The sequence below is a fragment of the Somniosus microcephalus genome, chromosome 3 (genome assembly GCF_052327205.1).
Source record: "Somniosus microcephalus isolate GS21.2 chromosome 3, FLI_Smic_1.0, whole genome shotgun sequence".
Taxonomy (NCBI): domain Eukaryota; kingdom Metazoa; phylum Chordata; class Chondrichthyes; order Squaliformes; family Somniosidae; genus Somniosus; species Somniosus microcephalus.
The window spans coordinates 318,684,993-318,702,523 of NC_140989.1; the positions used below are offsets into that span (position 1 = coordinate 318,684,993).

Below are 17,531 nucleotides of genomic sequence, written 5' to 3' on the forward strand. Positions count from 1 at the left end.
GTGCTCAAGTCTCTGGCGTGGAACTTGAACCCACAACCTTTGTTCCACACATCCAACATGAGCTTGGTGAATGATTGCACTATTGTGATTATTTTAATATCAGTGCCATCTAACAAAACTGACAAGGAGGTTACACTTCATTTTAGAATGCTGAACTTAATTTCTGTTCTTGTTTCGTTAGTACATTATTTGCACCATTTTGCAAAGACGGGCATATGTTTAACGCATCAGCTGATCACATCTGATTTTGAACAGTTGCATTTTGACAGGCTAATGAAAACAAAGATACCATCCCTTTATATATCAATCTTCTCGCTAACTCCACATGCGGCCTGTGCATATTCCATGCAACACCCAAATCATCTCGCATGCTATTCTTTTTTTTTTTAAAAGAACACTGAAGTAACAAATCTTACCTTCGTGCTGGTATGAATGAAAAGTGAGCTGCCGCATTGGGAGAGAAATTCCTTGGACTGTCAAGAGGACTGCTACCTGTTGGCAAATTGAGAATACAAAAGCTGTGAAACTGTACCCAATTTTAGAAAGTGCATTTTAACAAGAATATTTATGGCTTCCCAAGTGAGTTCATCCACTGAGTAGTTGAGCCCGATTACAGACGTAGCAGGTTCGATTTCCAGACTAAGCGGATTTAGCTAAGTCACCAGAAGGGGTCGACAATTAGACTTGCTGCCCCTTGGGTTAGGAAGGGAAAAAGCTACTAGGGTCCTGCCCCTGAACAACCATCTACTGTTCCTCACTGGAAGTGCTCATGTGCAGCTATCAGGTGGAAAACTGAATAGCTGTCGACACTCATGCATGAATACCGATTACTTAAGCAAAAGACCAGAGGTTGAGAGTTATACCCCAGCAGGGAACCAATGCCTTCAGGAGAGGAGGGAGGACAGAAAATTGACAAGGAAAAAACATACCCATGTTTAGAAATTAAGAATTGGTCAGAGATATCTGGGAACTTTAAAATATGCAGCACAAGTCAAATATATCCTGGCCTACAGCGAGGCAAAATAAATTCATGATTTATTTATTCAGCAAGATAATCAGAATTCACTTAGAACTTTGCCATTTCGAAATTTCTGGTTAATCCTTTTTGTGGAGACATATAGGGTACATGAGGAGAAGCCATGGAGAACGCTTCATATCCCATGAGCGAGCTGACCTGATCATTTGTTTGTGATTTAGTTGCCTGTAAGTTATAATTAGTACCACTCATGAGACAGAGATTACATTACGCATCTCCACATCAAGTATTTTGTTTATATACAGGTTAGGTAACCTATCCAAAATCTTAATTTCAATGGGAATTAATGTGCAGGCTACAAAGTTCCAATAATGCCACTCAAATGTTCTCCTCTCACCAGATCATTTGTTCTCAATTGAAAAATCATCCCTGTGAAAATGTACATGGAAATGTGGTATAAATTTGTTTGGCACAGCTGACTTGGGCAGATCTACTTATATCTGTACTAATTTTACTACATTTCCCCCCCCCCCCCCCTGTTCTCAACAATGCTGACAATCTTCAAATGGCTGGACAATCTGACAAACAACCATACACATAGTCAATGCAGTTTCAGATTATGCCACTAGGTGGTGCTGTAACAGTGCAGGTGGCTCACCATACTCAGACTTCATCAGCTTTACAGCCCACCTCCTTGCCTCTGCGCCAAACCACTCAGCTAAGACAGACCATACTGTGCAGGGGATGCCAAGTACAAATATCAGCAGAGCATGCGAGTCAGGCTTAGGGTGCCACATCATGATAGCCTGCCTTAAAAGGCTATAACACCAGACTCACTGCACTATACTGAGGACAGTAATGTTCAGCAGTGAGAATGTGTTACAAAACAGGTTGACTGTGAGTCAAGGTCAGAGTTATACTGATTGCCATAACATTTATATCTTTTTCAACTATCATTTTTAAAACAAACTTGTGTTTATATATGAAATTACAAGGCTTGACACATGAAACCTATCTCCACAGTCCCAGATCACACATGGGATATAAATAGTACTGAGAGTTCAAATGGATAAGTGTTTAAGAAAAGAAACACAATTTTCTTGTTTACTTTCAGAAGGGAGATCTGATTCTAAAACAACGTAAAAGCATAATAGTATTTTAAAAAGTTGAAAGTAAAACTTCACTGAAGTGGTAAAAGTAATGGCTCGGTGGACTGTCTGGATGCAATATCGTACATGAACAATGCAACTCTCAGTTCATAAAGACAAGAATTAGGAGCAGGAGTAGGCCATACGGCCCTTCGAGCCTGCTCCGCCATTCAATTAGATCATGGCTGATCTTCTACCTCAACTCCACTTTCCCGTCCAATCCCCATAGACCCTGATTCCCTTATTACCCCAAAACAAAATGGTTGAGTATAGAGTCAAGACCGTGAGAGAGAAGTGGCCTGTCAGGGGAAAACGGATGGAGGAATTTGAGAGATGTGAAGGTACGAATATAGGAAACTTTAGAAATTTGTTTAATTTTTGAGATGTTTATTATGTTATAAATGGGTTATCTGAGACAACTATTACTTTTTTTTATTTCACAACCAACTTTTTGTGGCCATTTACTTTGTAATAAAATCATGCATTCTTTTAAGTTTCTTAGCTTCTCTCCTTCATAGTTTTTTTAAAAATCTGCTACTTGGGCAAATGGGTCGCATGGAGTTCAGATCGCTTGGACAAACTAAACACGATGGAAAAATTCTCCAGTATTTATCTACTCCATAGGCCTCTGAAGTCAGAGCTGTCAATCATCTGCAATTAGACACAATAGTAAAAATTATTGCACAGAATACTGATGGAGCAGATGCTCAGACATTATCAGGGTTTCTGGTTACCTGCTATTTCTTGCCTAGGTACAAATCAATTCGTACTAGAACAAAACCCCTTTATCTTAATTTCCAGATCAACCAACCTGGTTTAGACCAGTGGCAACTCAGCTCATTTTGCAACGAGAAAAGGGAACACAACTTCCATTTCAATTCTAGCTATTTCAAAATTGAGTAAAATAAAATACACTAATGTTCCTATTGTGTCACACATATTACATACACTTTACCCAGTCTCGATAAAATTATTAATTTATAATGCCTACCTGAGTATAGCTGCCCATTGTACAACTTAAAATGGTACAATATCGTTTGCACATAATGTGCAATAGCATATGATATACACCAGAGTTTCACGCTGTGAGGAGGATGCCGAGGAACTCCAAGTTTGCAGACAACACAAAGCTGGGTGGGCATGTATGCTGTAAGGAGGATGCAGAGAAGCTCCAGTATGATTTGGACAGGTTTGGTGATTATACTGCATTTGCCATGCATCTGCCCAATGTGGATAAATGCGAGGTTATCCACTTCGGTGGCAAAAACAGGAAGACAGATTATCAGAACGGCAATAGATTGGGAAAAGGGGAAGTGCAACAAGACCTGGGTGTCCTTGTGCACCAGTTGCTGAAGGTAAGCATGCAGGTGTAGCAGGCGGTTAAGAAGGCAAATGGTAAGTTGGCCTTCATAGCGAGAGGATTCGAGTACAGGAGCAAGGATGTCTTGCTGCAGTTGTACAGGGCCTTGGTGAGACCACACCTTGAGTATTGTGTGCAGTTTTGGTCGCCCTATCTGAGGAAGGATGTTCTTGCCATGGAGGGAGTGCAGCGAAGATTCACCAGACTGATACCTGGGATGGCAGGAATGATGTATGAAGAAAGATTGCATCGATTAGGCTTTTATTCGCTAGAGTTTAGAAGAATGAGAGGGGATCTCATTGAAGCTTATAAAATTCTAACAGGACTAGACAGACTAGATGCAGGAAGGATGTTCCCGATGGCGGGGGAGTACAGAACCAGGGGTCACAGTCTAAGGATAAGGGGTAAGCCTTTTAGGACTGAAATGAGGAGGAATTTCTTCACCCAGAGAGTGGTGAACCTGTGGAATTCTCTACCACAGAAGGCAGTTGAGGCCAACTTATTAAATATATTCAAGAAGGAGTTAGATATATTTCTTAAGGCTAAAGGGATCAAGGGATATGGAGGGAAAGCAGGAACAGGGTACTGAATTTGGATGATCAGTCATGATCTCATTAAATGGCGGAACAGGTTCGAGGGGCCGAATGGCCTACTCCTGCTCCTATCTTCTATGTTTCTATGTTTCAATGTGAATAAAGTGCACTATAAACTGTCATAACTGAATACTTCCCGCTCACCCTGCTACATAAAATGTTGTTACTGCATCAGCAAATGCAACATCATGCCACTGTATAATTTTTACTTGATTTAACGAAGCAATAAAAAATGTCACCTTGATTATTCACAATGGAGTTCTTTCTAAAAAAAAAAAATACATACATACCAGAGACAGCAGGCACTAAGCTACAAAATTACAGTCCAACTGAGGTATCAGTTCATGAGAGTTAATCGCAAGTAATCTATGATCAGGAAAACCCAAAGACTGAATTATTTTCTTCAACTCACAGCTAGGTATTGGTAATTCTACCGGATTTTATACTCAGTAGCATTATGCATCAGATATGCATCAATAGCATTTTGGGTTTTGTAAACAGGTACATAGAGTACAACAGTAACGGACTCATGATAAATTTCTATAAAATATTGGTATGGCCAGAGTTTTCGGCACCCCATTATAAAAAAGGACATTAAAGTCATAGAGTGCAGATTTACCAGGATGATGCCAGCAATGGTAAACTATAGTAATGAAGAGAGTAGAGGCAGTAGGAATATTTCAGCTGAAGCAGAGATGGCTTTGTGATTTAGTAAAGGCGTTTAAAATTCTGAAGTGTTTTAATAGAGTCAATAGAGACTATTTCCTCTGGTTGAGCAGTCAGTGACGAATGTTCATCAATTTAAAATTATCACTGGAGAGTGAGGAAAGGGGTTTGGAGAAATTTCTTCACACAATGTTGTTGGAGCATGGAATATTTTGTTAGAGGTTGAGGCAGAGACTATTGCATCCCCTAAGATGGGAGGGAAAGTAGTGAGTGAGGAGGACATAAAAAACCTGCAAGGGGACATAGACAGGCTAAGTAAGTGGGCAGAGATTTGGCAGATGGAATACAATACTGGAAAGTGTGAGGTTATGCACTTTGGCAGGAAAAATCGTAGAGCAAGTTATTATCTTAATGGCAAGAAACTGGAAAGTACTGAAGTACAAAGGGATCTGGGGGTCCTGGTGCACGAAACTCAAAAGATTAGTATGCAGGTGCAGCAAGTGATTAAGAAGGCCAATGGAATGTTGGCTTTCATTGCTAGGGGGATAGAATATAAAAATAGGGAGGTATTGCTTCAGTTGTACAAGGTATTGGTGAGACCGCACCTGGAATACTGCGTACAGTTTTGGTGTCCATACTTAAGAAAGGACATACTTGCTCTCGTGTCAGTACAAAGAAGGTTCACTCGGTTAATCCCGGGGATGAGGGGATGGACATATGAGGAGAGGTTGAGTAGATTGGGACTCTACTCATTGGAGTTCAGAAGAATGAGAGGCGATCTTATTGAAACATATAAGATTGTGAAGGGGTTGGATCGGGTGGATGCGGGGAGGATGTTCCCGATGATGGGTGAAACTAGAACTAGGGGGCATAGTCTTAGAATAAGGGGCTGCTCTTTCAAAACTGAGATGAGGAGGAACTACTTCACTCAGAGGGTGGTAGGTCCATGGAATATGCTGCCCCAAAAAACTGTAGAAGCTACATCATTACATAAATTTAAAACAGAAATAGACAGTTTCCTAGAAGTAAAGAGAATTAAGGGTTACGGGGAGCGGGCAGGAATTTGGACATGAGTCTAGGTTCGGATTGGACATGGCCCTGTGGGTAGTGGAGCGGGCCCAGGGGCCGTGTAGCCTGATCCTGCTCCTATTTCGTGTGTCTAATTCTGTTAGATTCAGGAGATGGTTCTGTGATAGTGGATTGGCGGTTAGGATCAGATCAGCCATGATCTTATTGAATGGCGGAGCAGGCTCGAGGGGCCGATTGGCCTACTCCTGCTCCTATTTCTTATATTCTTATGTTCTTATCTTTTAAGAGAAAATTGGATAAATAGTTAAAGCAGAGGAAGATACAGGGCTATGGGGAGAGAGCAGGGCAGTGCTTTCTGGATTTCTCTAGCAAAGCGGCACGATGGTTTCAATGGCCTCCTTCTGTGCTGTAAACTTTTATGGTTCCAGGCCCTTGTTCAGTGCCTTTTTTTAATTATATGTTGTTTTTTGTGGTATCTGCTGTTTTGAAACTATGTTAGCTTTTCTGAGTTTTGCAGGTTGGCATGTGTGATTGTAGAACATTTGTGATGTTCTGGGCCTCCCAAACGTACAAAGCAAGAATATATGCAGAACGTTTGCTCCATGACACAGCACGTAGTGTGCACGGAGTGCTTAAGATACAATTCATGCTTGTGATTCCTAACATAGAAAAAACAAAAATGCGTAATGTGGATGGAGGAGGTACTGAACAGCAGCAAATGACAGTTTTCTACTCAGGGCCACTCTTTGTGCACTTTGAGAAGCTTACATGTCGTTTTGTCCACCAAAAGGTGCAATGCACAGTGAAGGAGTGCCAAAACTGAGAAAGTGATGGCCATTTTAAATGGAGACCACAAGAGAATACAAAGTGAATTCTGTACATATGACAGTTGAGTATCTTTCACTCAAATAATAAAACAAAGCGTGTGGGATCCTTCAGTTTAGATTTAAGACCCTCAATCAGGCATGAATGTGTTCACTTTTAAAGTAGTGAATTCTAGTGCCATTTTCACACCGGTGAATTTTCCTCTAGACTTTTATGTGTGAGAATTTTGTATGAGAGATTTCATACTAATCAAACAAAAATCTAAAGAAAACAAATGGAATAGTCAAAGTATTGACAGCTGACATGTTTACTAATTCACGGCGAATGTCATCCGGCAGGACAGAGAAGAAAGCTGAACGAATGTGTCAGAAAGCAAGCTGACTAAATTGGCATGAAATTAGGTGCTTCAATCAAGATGAATGCCAAACAGCACATCTCAGAAATTGATGGAGTCAGTAAACTGTTTGGATGCCAGCCTGGAAAATATAAAAATGAAGACACTGTCTCTTTTTCCCTTTCCACAGGCATTATCTAACATTGCAAATTGCATCAGCAACTGATATTTGTCAAAGTTTATACGTTAATTATTAAAGGCTGACAATCTCTGACAAAGATAGATGTTTTTTGAAAATGCAGACAACTGTATTCTTCGACTGGTTGTTGTCACCAGTGTGGATTTGCAAAAGTAATGATGACAAAACCAAGGAGATGAATTGAATTTGGTCAACCAAGCACTATCGTGCAAATTTTTTCCCCCAAACGACATGTAAACATTATAAGCTACCAGCATTACATGTATTAGGCTACTGTACAGCTCACATCTGTCCTCTCACTAGGAAACAGCCATTGTTGCTACACAAAAGAACCCATAGCAATACCAACAAACCAGATTCTCCTCAGCACCACACAGCCCTACCAGATCTAAACACCCCTTTTATTCCAAACATCTGGATACCGTGGCAAAAAGATACAATTTTCTTTTCAATTTGTGGTCAAGACATTGGCCCAGGATTTTGCTAGAAATGGCACCATATTTTACATTTTATATAAGTGGTTTACTCTAAAACCGGGGTGTCAAACTCAAATTTATATGGTGGGCCTGATCCGACAGCCTGGCACTTGGCATGAGCCATATTCAGCAAATGTAATTTGAACACACAAGGGCTAGAAATTGGTACGTGATTTGCCCGTTTTTTCGGAGTAATGTATACCAATTTCTGGACGCGATGCCCTGCACCTAATTTGCGCCTGCGCCATGGCCGCCACCATATTGGTCCTCACTGGTTTTAGGCGGACTTGGCGGCTGCCTGAAATCAACGTTGGATCAATTTAAATATTCAAAGAAGGGTCCTGGGCCTATTTCAGGACCCTTCTCTAAGTTGCGAGAAAAACTAGGTGGAGCATGTGCCGTACAAGCGCCGACTAGCTTTTCCAGTTCTACAGAGGTCCTTAAGACCGCTGGAGGGTGCTGAAGAAATGGTTGGGAAAATTTATTTTATTTCCCCTTCTATGGAGCGTTGAGGAACAGGATTATTTTTACAATTTTCAAATTAGGTAGGTAATATTATGGATCATGTATACAAGTTGCTTTTCTGTACATTTCCAATACTGAATATTATTAAGTACAGAAGGGTATCAGAACCAGAGAATTTAATTCAGAATTCTACAAATAAATACGTAATAGATTTTGTAGCTTAGAGATAAAAAAAACCTTCTGCTTACAACTCAAAAGTTCTCCATTTGCAGAACAGCGCTCCTTCCCACTGCTTGATAATACTGACTCAGTGGATAATTAAGGACATCATTATTTTTGATTGATTATCGATACAGGATTTGAGAGTGTACATTCTTGGATATCCTGTGGTTTTGATAATGAAGGAATTGAAAAAAATAAACAGAATCTGTCGCATTCAAGTCTAGTGGGGGCCTTCCTGCATCTCTGTCGACCAATATGCCTGTGTTTGCTCTCAGTTGCAATTTGTCTCCATGCCCCATAGCGAGGGTCAACAACAACTTGCATTTATATACAGGAAACTTTGGTTTATCCGGAGGTTGTATGTCCGGAAACCTCGATCTACCGGCAGAAATCAGGAGCCGTTTTGTTAGGTTTTTTTTCTTCTCGTGGCTTAGTTTTCAACAGTCGGGCTCTGGAAAGTCTCTCTGAAGCTGTTGCTAAGCTACAGAGACGCTTCCAAGGTACGGGCCGACTGTTTACAAGCTGTTGCTAAGCAACAGTGTTTGTTGTCAGATACGGAGATGAAAACCTCCGTATGCTTCAACATCAACTTTGTATGTCCGGCAGTTTTGATAGATCGGCAACAGCTCGGTCCCGTCGGTGCCGGATATAACAAAGTTTCCTGTACCACCTTTAACATAGTAAAATGTCCCAAGTCAAGTAACGCTACAGGGAGGCAAAACTACGCCATTTCCAAACAATGTTCAGGAATTTCCTCAAATTCCACTCCCATAACCTCACCGGAAGTGTGGTGGAAACCCCACTTACACACACTTCCAACAAAGTTACGGCAGTGGAGTGGGAGCACCGCCGAGGAAATTCTCAACCAATGTGAAATTTGCTTTCTCTCACTCTAGAAAATGGAGCAGTTTTCACATTGCATGAGAGGCTATGAATTATTGCTTGCTTCTCACTAGCAGGTCTGAAACCAGCCAATAAGGATGGAACCAGATTGTGCAGGAGACAGAGGCAGGCAAATCATATGGGTCTGGGAAGCACTGGACATAAGAATGGAGGGGAGGGGAAAGTGACTAGCGAAGAAAACACAGTAAAGAAAAATAAGAGAACAAACAAGCCAGAGGAAACAGAAGGACAACAGTCAGAATGGAAAAAAACAGCAGTGGTGAGAAGTAAAATAGAAGGAGAAGAGAAACAACTCAACAGTAAACATATAAACACGGTAACTCTTTAAAATATATCCTACTCGCTAGGCTTGCATATTGAGATTCGTCACTAAGCCACAATATGGGAAGCTTACTAGTGGAATTGTACCTCATGTCTTTTAGGGAGGGAGAGGAAAAAGTTTGTAAACAATTTATACGAACATACAAAAGGGAGAGTGGAAGAAAAATTAATCAGACCCACTGATGCTCACCTATCCACTAGACAGTCCAACCCTTGGGAGAAGCAACAAAACCAAAAAGATATGGCCAACCTCTGACAAAAGGCAATCAAGCATCAAGACCACAGTTACCCATCACACATCACTAAGCAAACTTAACCAGCCCTCATTACTCCAATACTTTCAATCTTCTCGTTCATCAGGAGCTTGTCAAGTCACTTCATCAAAGACTATTGCATACCCACATTTAACAGGAAGGCAGAAAGAAAATGTTGCACTATCTCAGAATGCTCAGTTTTACTGGAGAACTTATTTAGCTTTATATACAAATACAGGTTTTCAAAATTATGAAAAGCTTTGAGGGTAAGTAGTGAAAATTTGTTTCCAGTGGTTGGTGAATCGGTAACAAGTGACACAGACTCAGGTTTATTACTATATAATATAAAGTGGGAAGTTAAAAGATTTATTTTCTACAGAATGGGTTATTAGAACACGAGGTGCTTTACCACAAATGGCTACTGAGGCACAGACTATAACATTATTTAAAGAGAACTGGATAAAAATTTACGAACAAGAATATAAAAGGATACGAGAGAAGGGCAGAGAAATAGGATTAAAATAAACAGCTCCAGTTTGAAGAGCAGCACAGCACACACAACATGAGCTGGCTTCCTCTTCATCTGTGTTGTAAATTCGAAGAATTCCACAAAGGAGTTCAAATTAAAAAAAAAACTTGCTTAGTTAATGTTTAAAATTGGTCCTTTACTCAAGCTTCAATAACCATGGAAGTAGAATATGGGAAATAGTCTTTTACAACATTAAGTAGCAATCCCCACAAACATTTCTAACACCAACAATACCTCTCCATGCAATTACCCTACTTTATTAATTTTCATTTTGAGTTGGCTTATATCTATTATCAAGAATCCTCGAGGAGCCTGTAGGTTATTAATAATTCATGATTTGCAGTCTCTCGGCAGTTTATGTCAAATGGAAATATAATCTTATGATACGAGGCAACATCCAATTATTAAGAGTGATAAACAGATGCTGGCTGTACCTGCACCTGCGCTTAATGTAACCCAGGGAAAATGTGTTTAATCATGTTATTTCAAAGCAATCTGCCTGTGAAGAAAAACAGCACTATTTCAAGGCACTTTAATGCCAATTTTGTTTTGGCACAATGACCTAATAAAAGCTGACAGCATCTCAGTGAAATGCAAGCCTGCTGCTTGACCACAATTTTTCCTTCTTCAGGTATTAACTCCAAAAAAAAATTCCAGTAAGTACACAACCTTAGTGTGACACATCACCCAGTGAAATGTCAAGTTACTGCACACTTCAAATCCATGACCTTGTTCCAATTCGAAAACACTGAACATTGCAAAAAAAAATTATGAATTACTGTCATTTTACATATTTACCTTCAAGCCAATGCTTTGACCACAGAAATAGTTTGGTCTTCGACTTAATTTAAACTGATTGAATTTTCTGCTTGTACTGCTGAGGAGCCAAGCATTTTGTTGAGTTCTTTTCCCCCAATTCAGATGATAACTTGCTGTTGTAATTTCTCATTTCAATTGATTATTTTCTGATTTTGAAATGAGTAATTTCTGCATTACCTCTTGTTTATGACTTCCATTTTTCTTTCTAGTGCTCTTCCTTTTCGAAAAACTTTTTTTTATTGACCTCAAGAATTATACATACTGTATTCATATATGTTTTACGATACGCATTTTTAATACAGGAATCAATGACAGCTTTGCATTTAGTTAATGCCGCTGTACAGTGATCCTGTTGGTCAATGAGAGAACTGCAATGAGGAACCTTTTTTCCTTCAAACCACCAGCAGCGTCACCATTTAATAGAATTTGTAGCAACCACAAGATATCATCTCAATTCTGTTCCGCCATTCAATTAGGTCGTGGCTGATCTCACAGAATCACAGAAACCCCACAATGCAGATAGAGGCCATTTCGGCCCATCGAGCCTGCACCGACACATATCCCACCCGATCCCCGTAACCCCTACACCAACACATATCCCACCCTATCCCCATAACCCCATGTATTTAATCCCCCTAACACTAAAGGTCAATTTATCATAGCCAATCATCCTAACCCGCACATCTTTGGACTGTGGGAGAAAACCGGAGCACCCGGAGGAAACCCACGCAAACCTCAACTCCATTTACCCGCCTTTATTCCATATCCCTTGATATCCTGACGTAACAAAAATTTATCTTTCCATCTTGAAAACTTCAATTGACTCAGCATCCACAACCTTTTGGGGGAGCGAGTTCCTTTGTGTGAAAAAGTGCTTCGTGCTTTCACTCATAAATGGCCGAGCCTTCATTTTAAGATTATGCCCACTTGTTCTGGATTTCCCCAATACTATAGAAGTTTACAGTACAGGAGGCCATTTGGCCCATTGTGTCTGTGCCAGCCATTTGCTAGAGTAATAGAAACATAGAAGATAGGAGCAGGAGTAGGCCATTCGGCCCTTCGAGCCTGCTCTGCCAATCAATGAGATCATGGCTGATCATTCAAATTCAGTACCCAGTCCCTGCCTTCTCCCCATATCCCTTGATCCCTTTAGCGTTAAGAAATATATCCAACTCTTTCTTGAATATATTTAATGAACTGGCCTCCACCGCCCTCTGTGGCAGAAAATTCCACAGGTTCACCACTCTCTGGGTGAAGAAATTCCTCCTCATTTCAGTCCTAAATGTCCTACCCCTTATCCTTAGACTATGACCCCTGGTTCTGGACTCCCCAACCATCGGGAACATCCTTCCAGCATCTAGTCTGTCCAGGCCTGACAGAATTTTATAGGTTTCGATGAGATCCCCTCTCAATCTTCTAAACTCCAGTGAGTATCAGCCCAATCGACGCAATCTCTCCTCGTACGTCATTCCTGCCATCCCAGGTATCAGCCTGGTGAATCTTCGCTGCACTCCTTCCATGGCAAGAACGTCCTTCCTCAGATAAGGCGACCAAAACTGCACAAAATACTCACGGTGCGGTCTCACCAAGGCCCTGTACAACTGTAGCAAGACATCCTTGTTCCTGTACTCGAACCCTCTTGCTACGAAGGCCAACATACCATTTGCCTTCTTAACCGCCTGCTGCACCTGCATGCTTACCTTCAGCGACTGGTGCACAAGAACACCCAGGTCGCGTTGCACTTCCCCTTCTCCCAATCTATTGCCAGTCAAATAATAATCTGCCTTCCTGTTTTTGCCACCAAAGTGGATAACCTCACATTTATCCACATTATAGTGCATTTGCCATGTTTCTGCCCAATCACCTAACCTGTCCAAATCGTACTGGAGTTTCATGACATCCTCCTCACAGCATACCCTCCCACCCAGCTTTGTGTCATCTGCAAATTTGGAGATATTACATCCAATTCCCTCATCCAGATCATTAATATATATTGTGAACAGCTGGGGTCCTAGGACCGATCCTTGCGGTACCCCACTAGTCACTGCCCGCCACTCGGAAAACGACCCGTTTATTCCAACTCTTTGCTTTCTGTCCGCCAACCAGTTCTCTATCCAAGTCAATACCTTGCCCCCAATCCCATATGCCTTAATTTTACACGCTAATCTCTTATGCGGAACCTTATCGAAAGCCTTCTGAAAGTCCAAATACACCACATCCACTGGTTCTCCCTTATCTATTTTACCAGTTACATCCTCAAAAAATTCCAGTAGATTAGTCAAGCATGATTTACCTTTTGTAAATCCATGTTGACTTTGTCCGATCCTGTCACTGCTTTCCAAGTGCTCGGCTATTACATCTTTTATAATGGACTCTAGCATTTTCCCCACTACCGATGTCAGGATTACCGGTCTATAATTCCCCGCTTTTTCTCTGCCACCTTTTTTGAATAGTGGGGTAACATTAGCTACCCTCCAATCCATGGGTACTGTTCCAGAGTCTATTGAGTTCTGGAAGATGACCAGCAATGCATCTACTATTTCTAGGGCCACTTCCTTAAGTACCCTGGGATGTAGATTATCAGGCCCTGGGGATTTATCGGCCTTCAGTCCCATCAATTTTCCTAACACCATTTCCCTACAAATACTGATTTCTTTCAGTTCCACCTTTTCATCAGACCCATGTTCCCCGGTATTTCTGGGAGGTTATTTGTGTCCTCCTTTGTGAAGACAGAACCAAAATATGTATTTAGTTGGTCTGCCATTTCTTTGTTCCCCATTATAAATTCCCCCGATTCTGACTGCAAGGGACCTACGCTTGACTTCACCAATCTTTTTCTCTTCACATATCTATAAAAGCTTTTACACTCAGTTTTTATGTTCCCTGCAAGCTTACTCTCATATTCTATTTTCCCTTTCTTAATTAATCCCTTTGTCCTCCTTTGTTGAATCCTGAACTGCTCCCAATCCTCAGGATTATTGCTTTTTCTGGCCAATTTGTATGTCCTCTCCTTGGATCTTATGCTATCCCTAATTTCCCTTGTTAGCCACGGTTGAGTCACCTTTTTTGTTTTATTTTTATGCCATACTGGGATGAACAACTTCTGTAGTTCATCCATTCGGTCTTTGAATGTTTGCCATTGCCTATCCACCGTCAACCCTTTGAGTGCCATTCCCCAATCAATCCTACCCAACTCGCTCCTCAGACCATCGTAGTTTCCTTTATTTAAATTGAGGTCCCTTGTTTCTGAGTCAACTACTTCATTCTCCATCTTAATGAAGAATTCGATCATATTATGATCGCTCCGACCCAAGGGGCCTCGTACAACAAGATTGCTAATTAATCCTTTCTCGTTACATAATACCCAGTCTAAGATGGCCTGATCTCTGGTTGGTTCCTCGACATATTGGTCCAGGAAACCATCCCGTAAACACTCCAGGAATTCCTCCTCCACAGTATTGTTACTAATTTGGTTAGCCCAATCTATATGTAGATTAAAGTCACCCATGATGACTGCTGTGCCCTTATTGCACGCTTCTTTAATTTCCCTTTTAATGCCATCCCCAACCTCCGCCTTACTGTTTGGAGGTCTATATACCACTCCCACTAATGTTTTTTTCCCCTTAGTATTTCTCAATTCTACCCATACAGATTCCACATCATCAGAGCTAATATCCTTCATTACAATTGTGTTAATCCCTTCTTTAACCAGTAATGCTACTCCACCTCCCTTTCCTTTTTGCCTATCTTTCCTGAATATCGAATACCCCTGGATGTTGAGTTCCCAGTCTTGGCCATCCTTGAGCCACGTTTCCATAATCCCAACCAAATCATATTCGTTTACCTCTATTTGCGCAGCCAATCCAAAGCTAATCCCACTGCTCCACACTGCCCCCATAGTCCTGCAATCAAATATGCCATTTTACACTTCTCTACCGCCCCAGTGAGTCAAGACTTACTACACAGTCTCTTATTCTAACACAGTTTTTCTAGGACCTTAAAAGTGTGGACCTCTTTACCTGCCCTCTTGTTCTTGATTCCTCCACCAGAGGAAATAGTTTCTCTGTATCTACCCTATCGAATTCCTAATCATTTTAAATACATCAGTTAGATCACCCCTCAACCTTCTAAACTCAATGGAATACAAGCCAAGTTAATGCAACAGGTCGTCATAATTTAACCCTTTAAGCCAAGGTAACATCCTGATGAATCTCCTCTGTATCCCTTCCAAGACCAATACATTTTTCCTGAGGTTCGGTGCCCAAAACTGAAAGCAGTACTCCAGATGGGGTTTGACCATGGTTCTGTATAAGTGAAGCACCACTTCCTCAATTTTGAATTCCAATCCCCTCGAGATAAAGGCTAACATTCATTGGTATTTTTGATTACTTTTTGTACCTGGTTTATAGTGATTGTGTACATGGACACCTAAATCCCTTTGCTTCTCCACAGCTCCTAGTCTCTCACCATTAAGAAAATATTCTGATTTTTCTTCCTCAGATCCAAAGTGGATGACCTCACACCTTCCACATTGAACTCCATCTGCCATAGTTTGCCCATTCACTTAGACTGTCTATGTCCCACTGTAATTTCCTTTATATTCACACAACTTACTGTGCCGTCCCATTCATGAAGACTTGGAAAAACCCACCAGGAAAGCGCTTAAAACCGCGGCGGTCATTATGGAAAACAGCAGCCAATATCACGCAGCTGGTATCGACCCATTATCCACATGGACGGAATTGTGGGATGCATGCAACATAAAGAACATACACCTCATCACTGACCCAACAGCAGAGGTCCCTCGAAGACATTGGTCAGGCTCTACCCAATCCGCACAGGGCATGGACGATGCGGGCACCTGCTCCACAAGTGGAAGATGAAGTACGACCCGAAGTGCGACTGTGGCCGTGAGTCCCAGCCCATGGAAAACATCACAGCAACCTGCCCACTAAGATTTGTTGTGGGAAGCACCTTATTTCTCCACTCGGCATCTCAGGGGGTCATTAGATGAGTATAGAGGAGCTCCTTTCCTTGGATCGCCACCTTGTCGTGGTGGAGAGGCTTGCGTGAACCTATGAACCTGTGAGCGATGCCGTCGGGAGCACAGCTCTTGGCAGGGTCACCCAAGGCGGTAAGGTCAAGGGGGAGGTTCCAGACGAAGTGCGATCCATACCAAGTCCTCAACGGTGGAACAGGCAGATGACGGTGGTAACTCTGAGTCACTTTGGTTCAGGGGCTGCGAGAAGCACCACAACGGCTGTGAAGGCGGAAGAAGGCTGCAGCAGAGAGGGGTCTCCAGTCGTCTCGGTTTTTCCTTGCCACTGGACCCTGGCCCCTTTTCTGTCAAGGATCGTGTGGTGGCTGGCTGTGCACCAACCACCCCACGCTAAAAGATACCACGCACAGGCGTCCTTCAGAGGGATCTACATTTACCTCTACAACACGCCAGCGTAAAGCCCTGTGGCGATCAGTAAGTGGTGATGGGGGCAAGATGGAGAGGTCTGGAAGCTCCTAATCACAAGCTGGCAAACTAGGCGGTGGGTGTCTGATTCAGTCGTCGGGCTCCTGGATCGAGGCAGGGGAGCCCCCCGGCAGCTACATCCACGACTGAGCAGCCCTATTTAGGATCCGCTCTGCTCACCCTGAACAGGGAGGGGGCTAGAAAAGGTGCCCCAAAAATAGCCTGCCACATAACACCCTGTCTGGAATACCGCATCCAGAGGGGTCACCAAAATGCGGTCCTAAAGACAGAAAATTGAACTTCGGAGCATGGAATGTGCGGACACTAGTAGACAGTGCAACAAGTGATCGACCGGAGAGAAGGACGGCCATCGTATGCAGAGAGCTGAAACGATGCAACATTGATATATCGGCCCTATCTGAAACTCGACTAGCAGAAGGTGGTCAATTGAAGGAGGAGAAGGGGGGATACACATTCTACTGGAAAGGGAAGCCAACGGAAAACCCCAGGATCCATGGAGTTGGATTTGCCATAAAAAATGAACTTGTTAGCCAACTCTCCGAATTTCCTGTGGGAATCAATGAACGCCTCATGAAAATGCGTCTAACCCTATCCAACAATCAGATGGCAACAGTTGTGAGTGCTTATGCTCCCACCCTGGATTCGCTAGATGAAGTAAAGGAGATCTTCTATGCTGACCTGGATAAAACCTTGTCTGGTATCCCAAAAGACGATAAAGTCATTCTTCTTGGGGACTTCAATGCCAGGGTCGGTCGGGATTACCAACTATGGAAAGGCATCATAGGAAAAGAGGGCATCGGAAAGTCCAACTCAAACGGACTACTTCTTCTCACTAAATGTGCTGAGCACAACCTCATAATCACAAACACTTTCTTCCGACAAAAAAACAAGTACAAAACCTCGTGGAGGCACCCCCGCTCAAAATTG

The 17,531-nt window shown here is 42.1% G+C and overlaps 1 protein-coding gene across 10 annotated transcripts in view; it reads right to left on the reverse strand.

Moving 5' to 3' along the window:
• mast2 (microtubule associated serine/threonine kinase 2) overlaps positions 1-17,531 on the reverse strand; it is a 518,017-nt gene that overhangs the window by 133,832 nt on the left and 366,654 nt on the right. For all 10 annotated transcript variants that reach the window (XM_085983018.1, XM_085983016.1, XM_085983015.1 and 7 more), the window contains one exon: positions 417-492. In XM_085983018.1, coding sequence (XP_085839144.1) covers positions 417-492 — 76 coding nt within the window. The remainder of the gene's footprint in view (positions 1-416; positions 493-17,531) is intronic.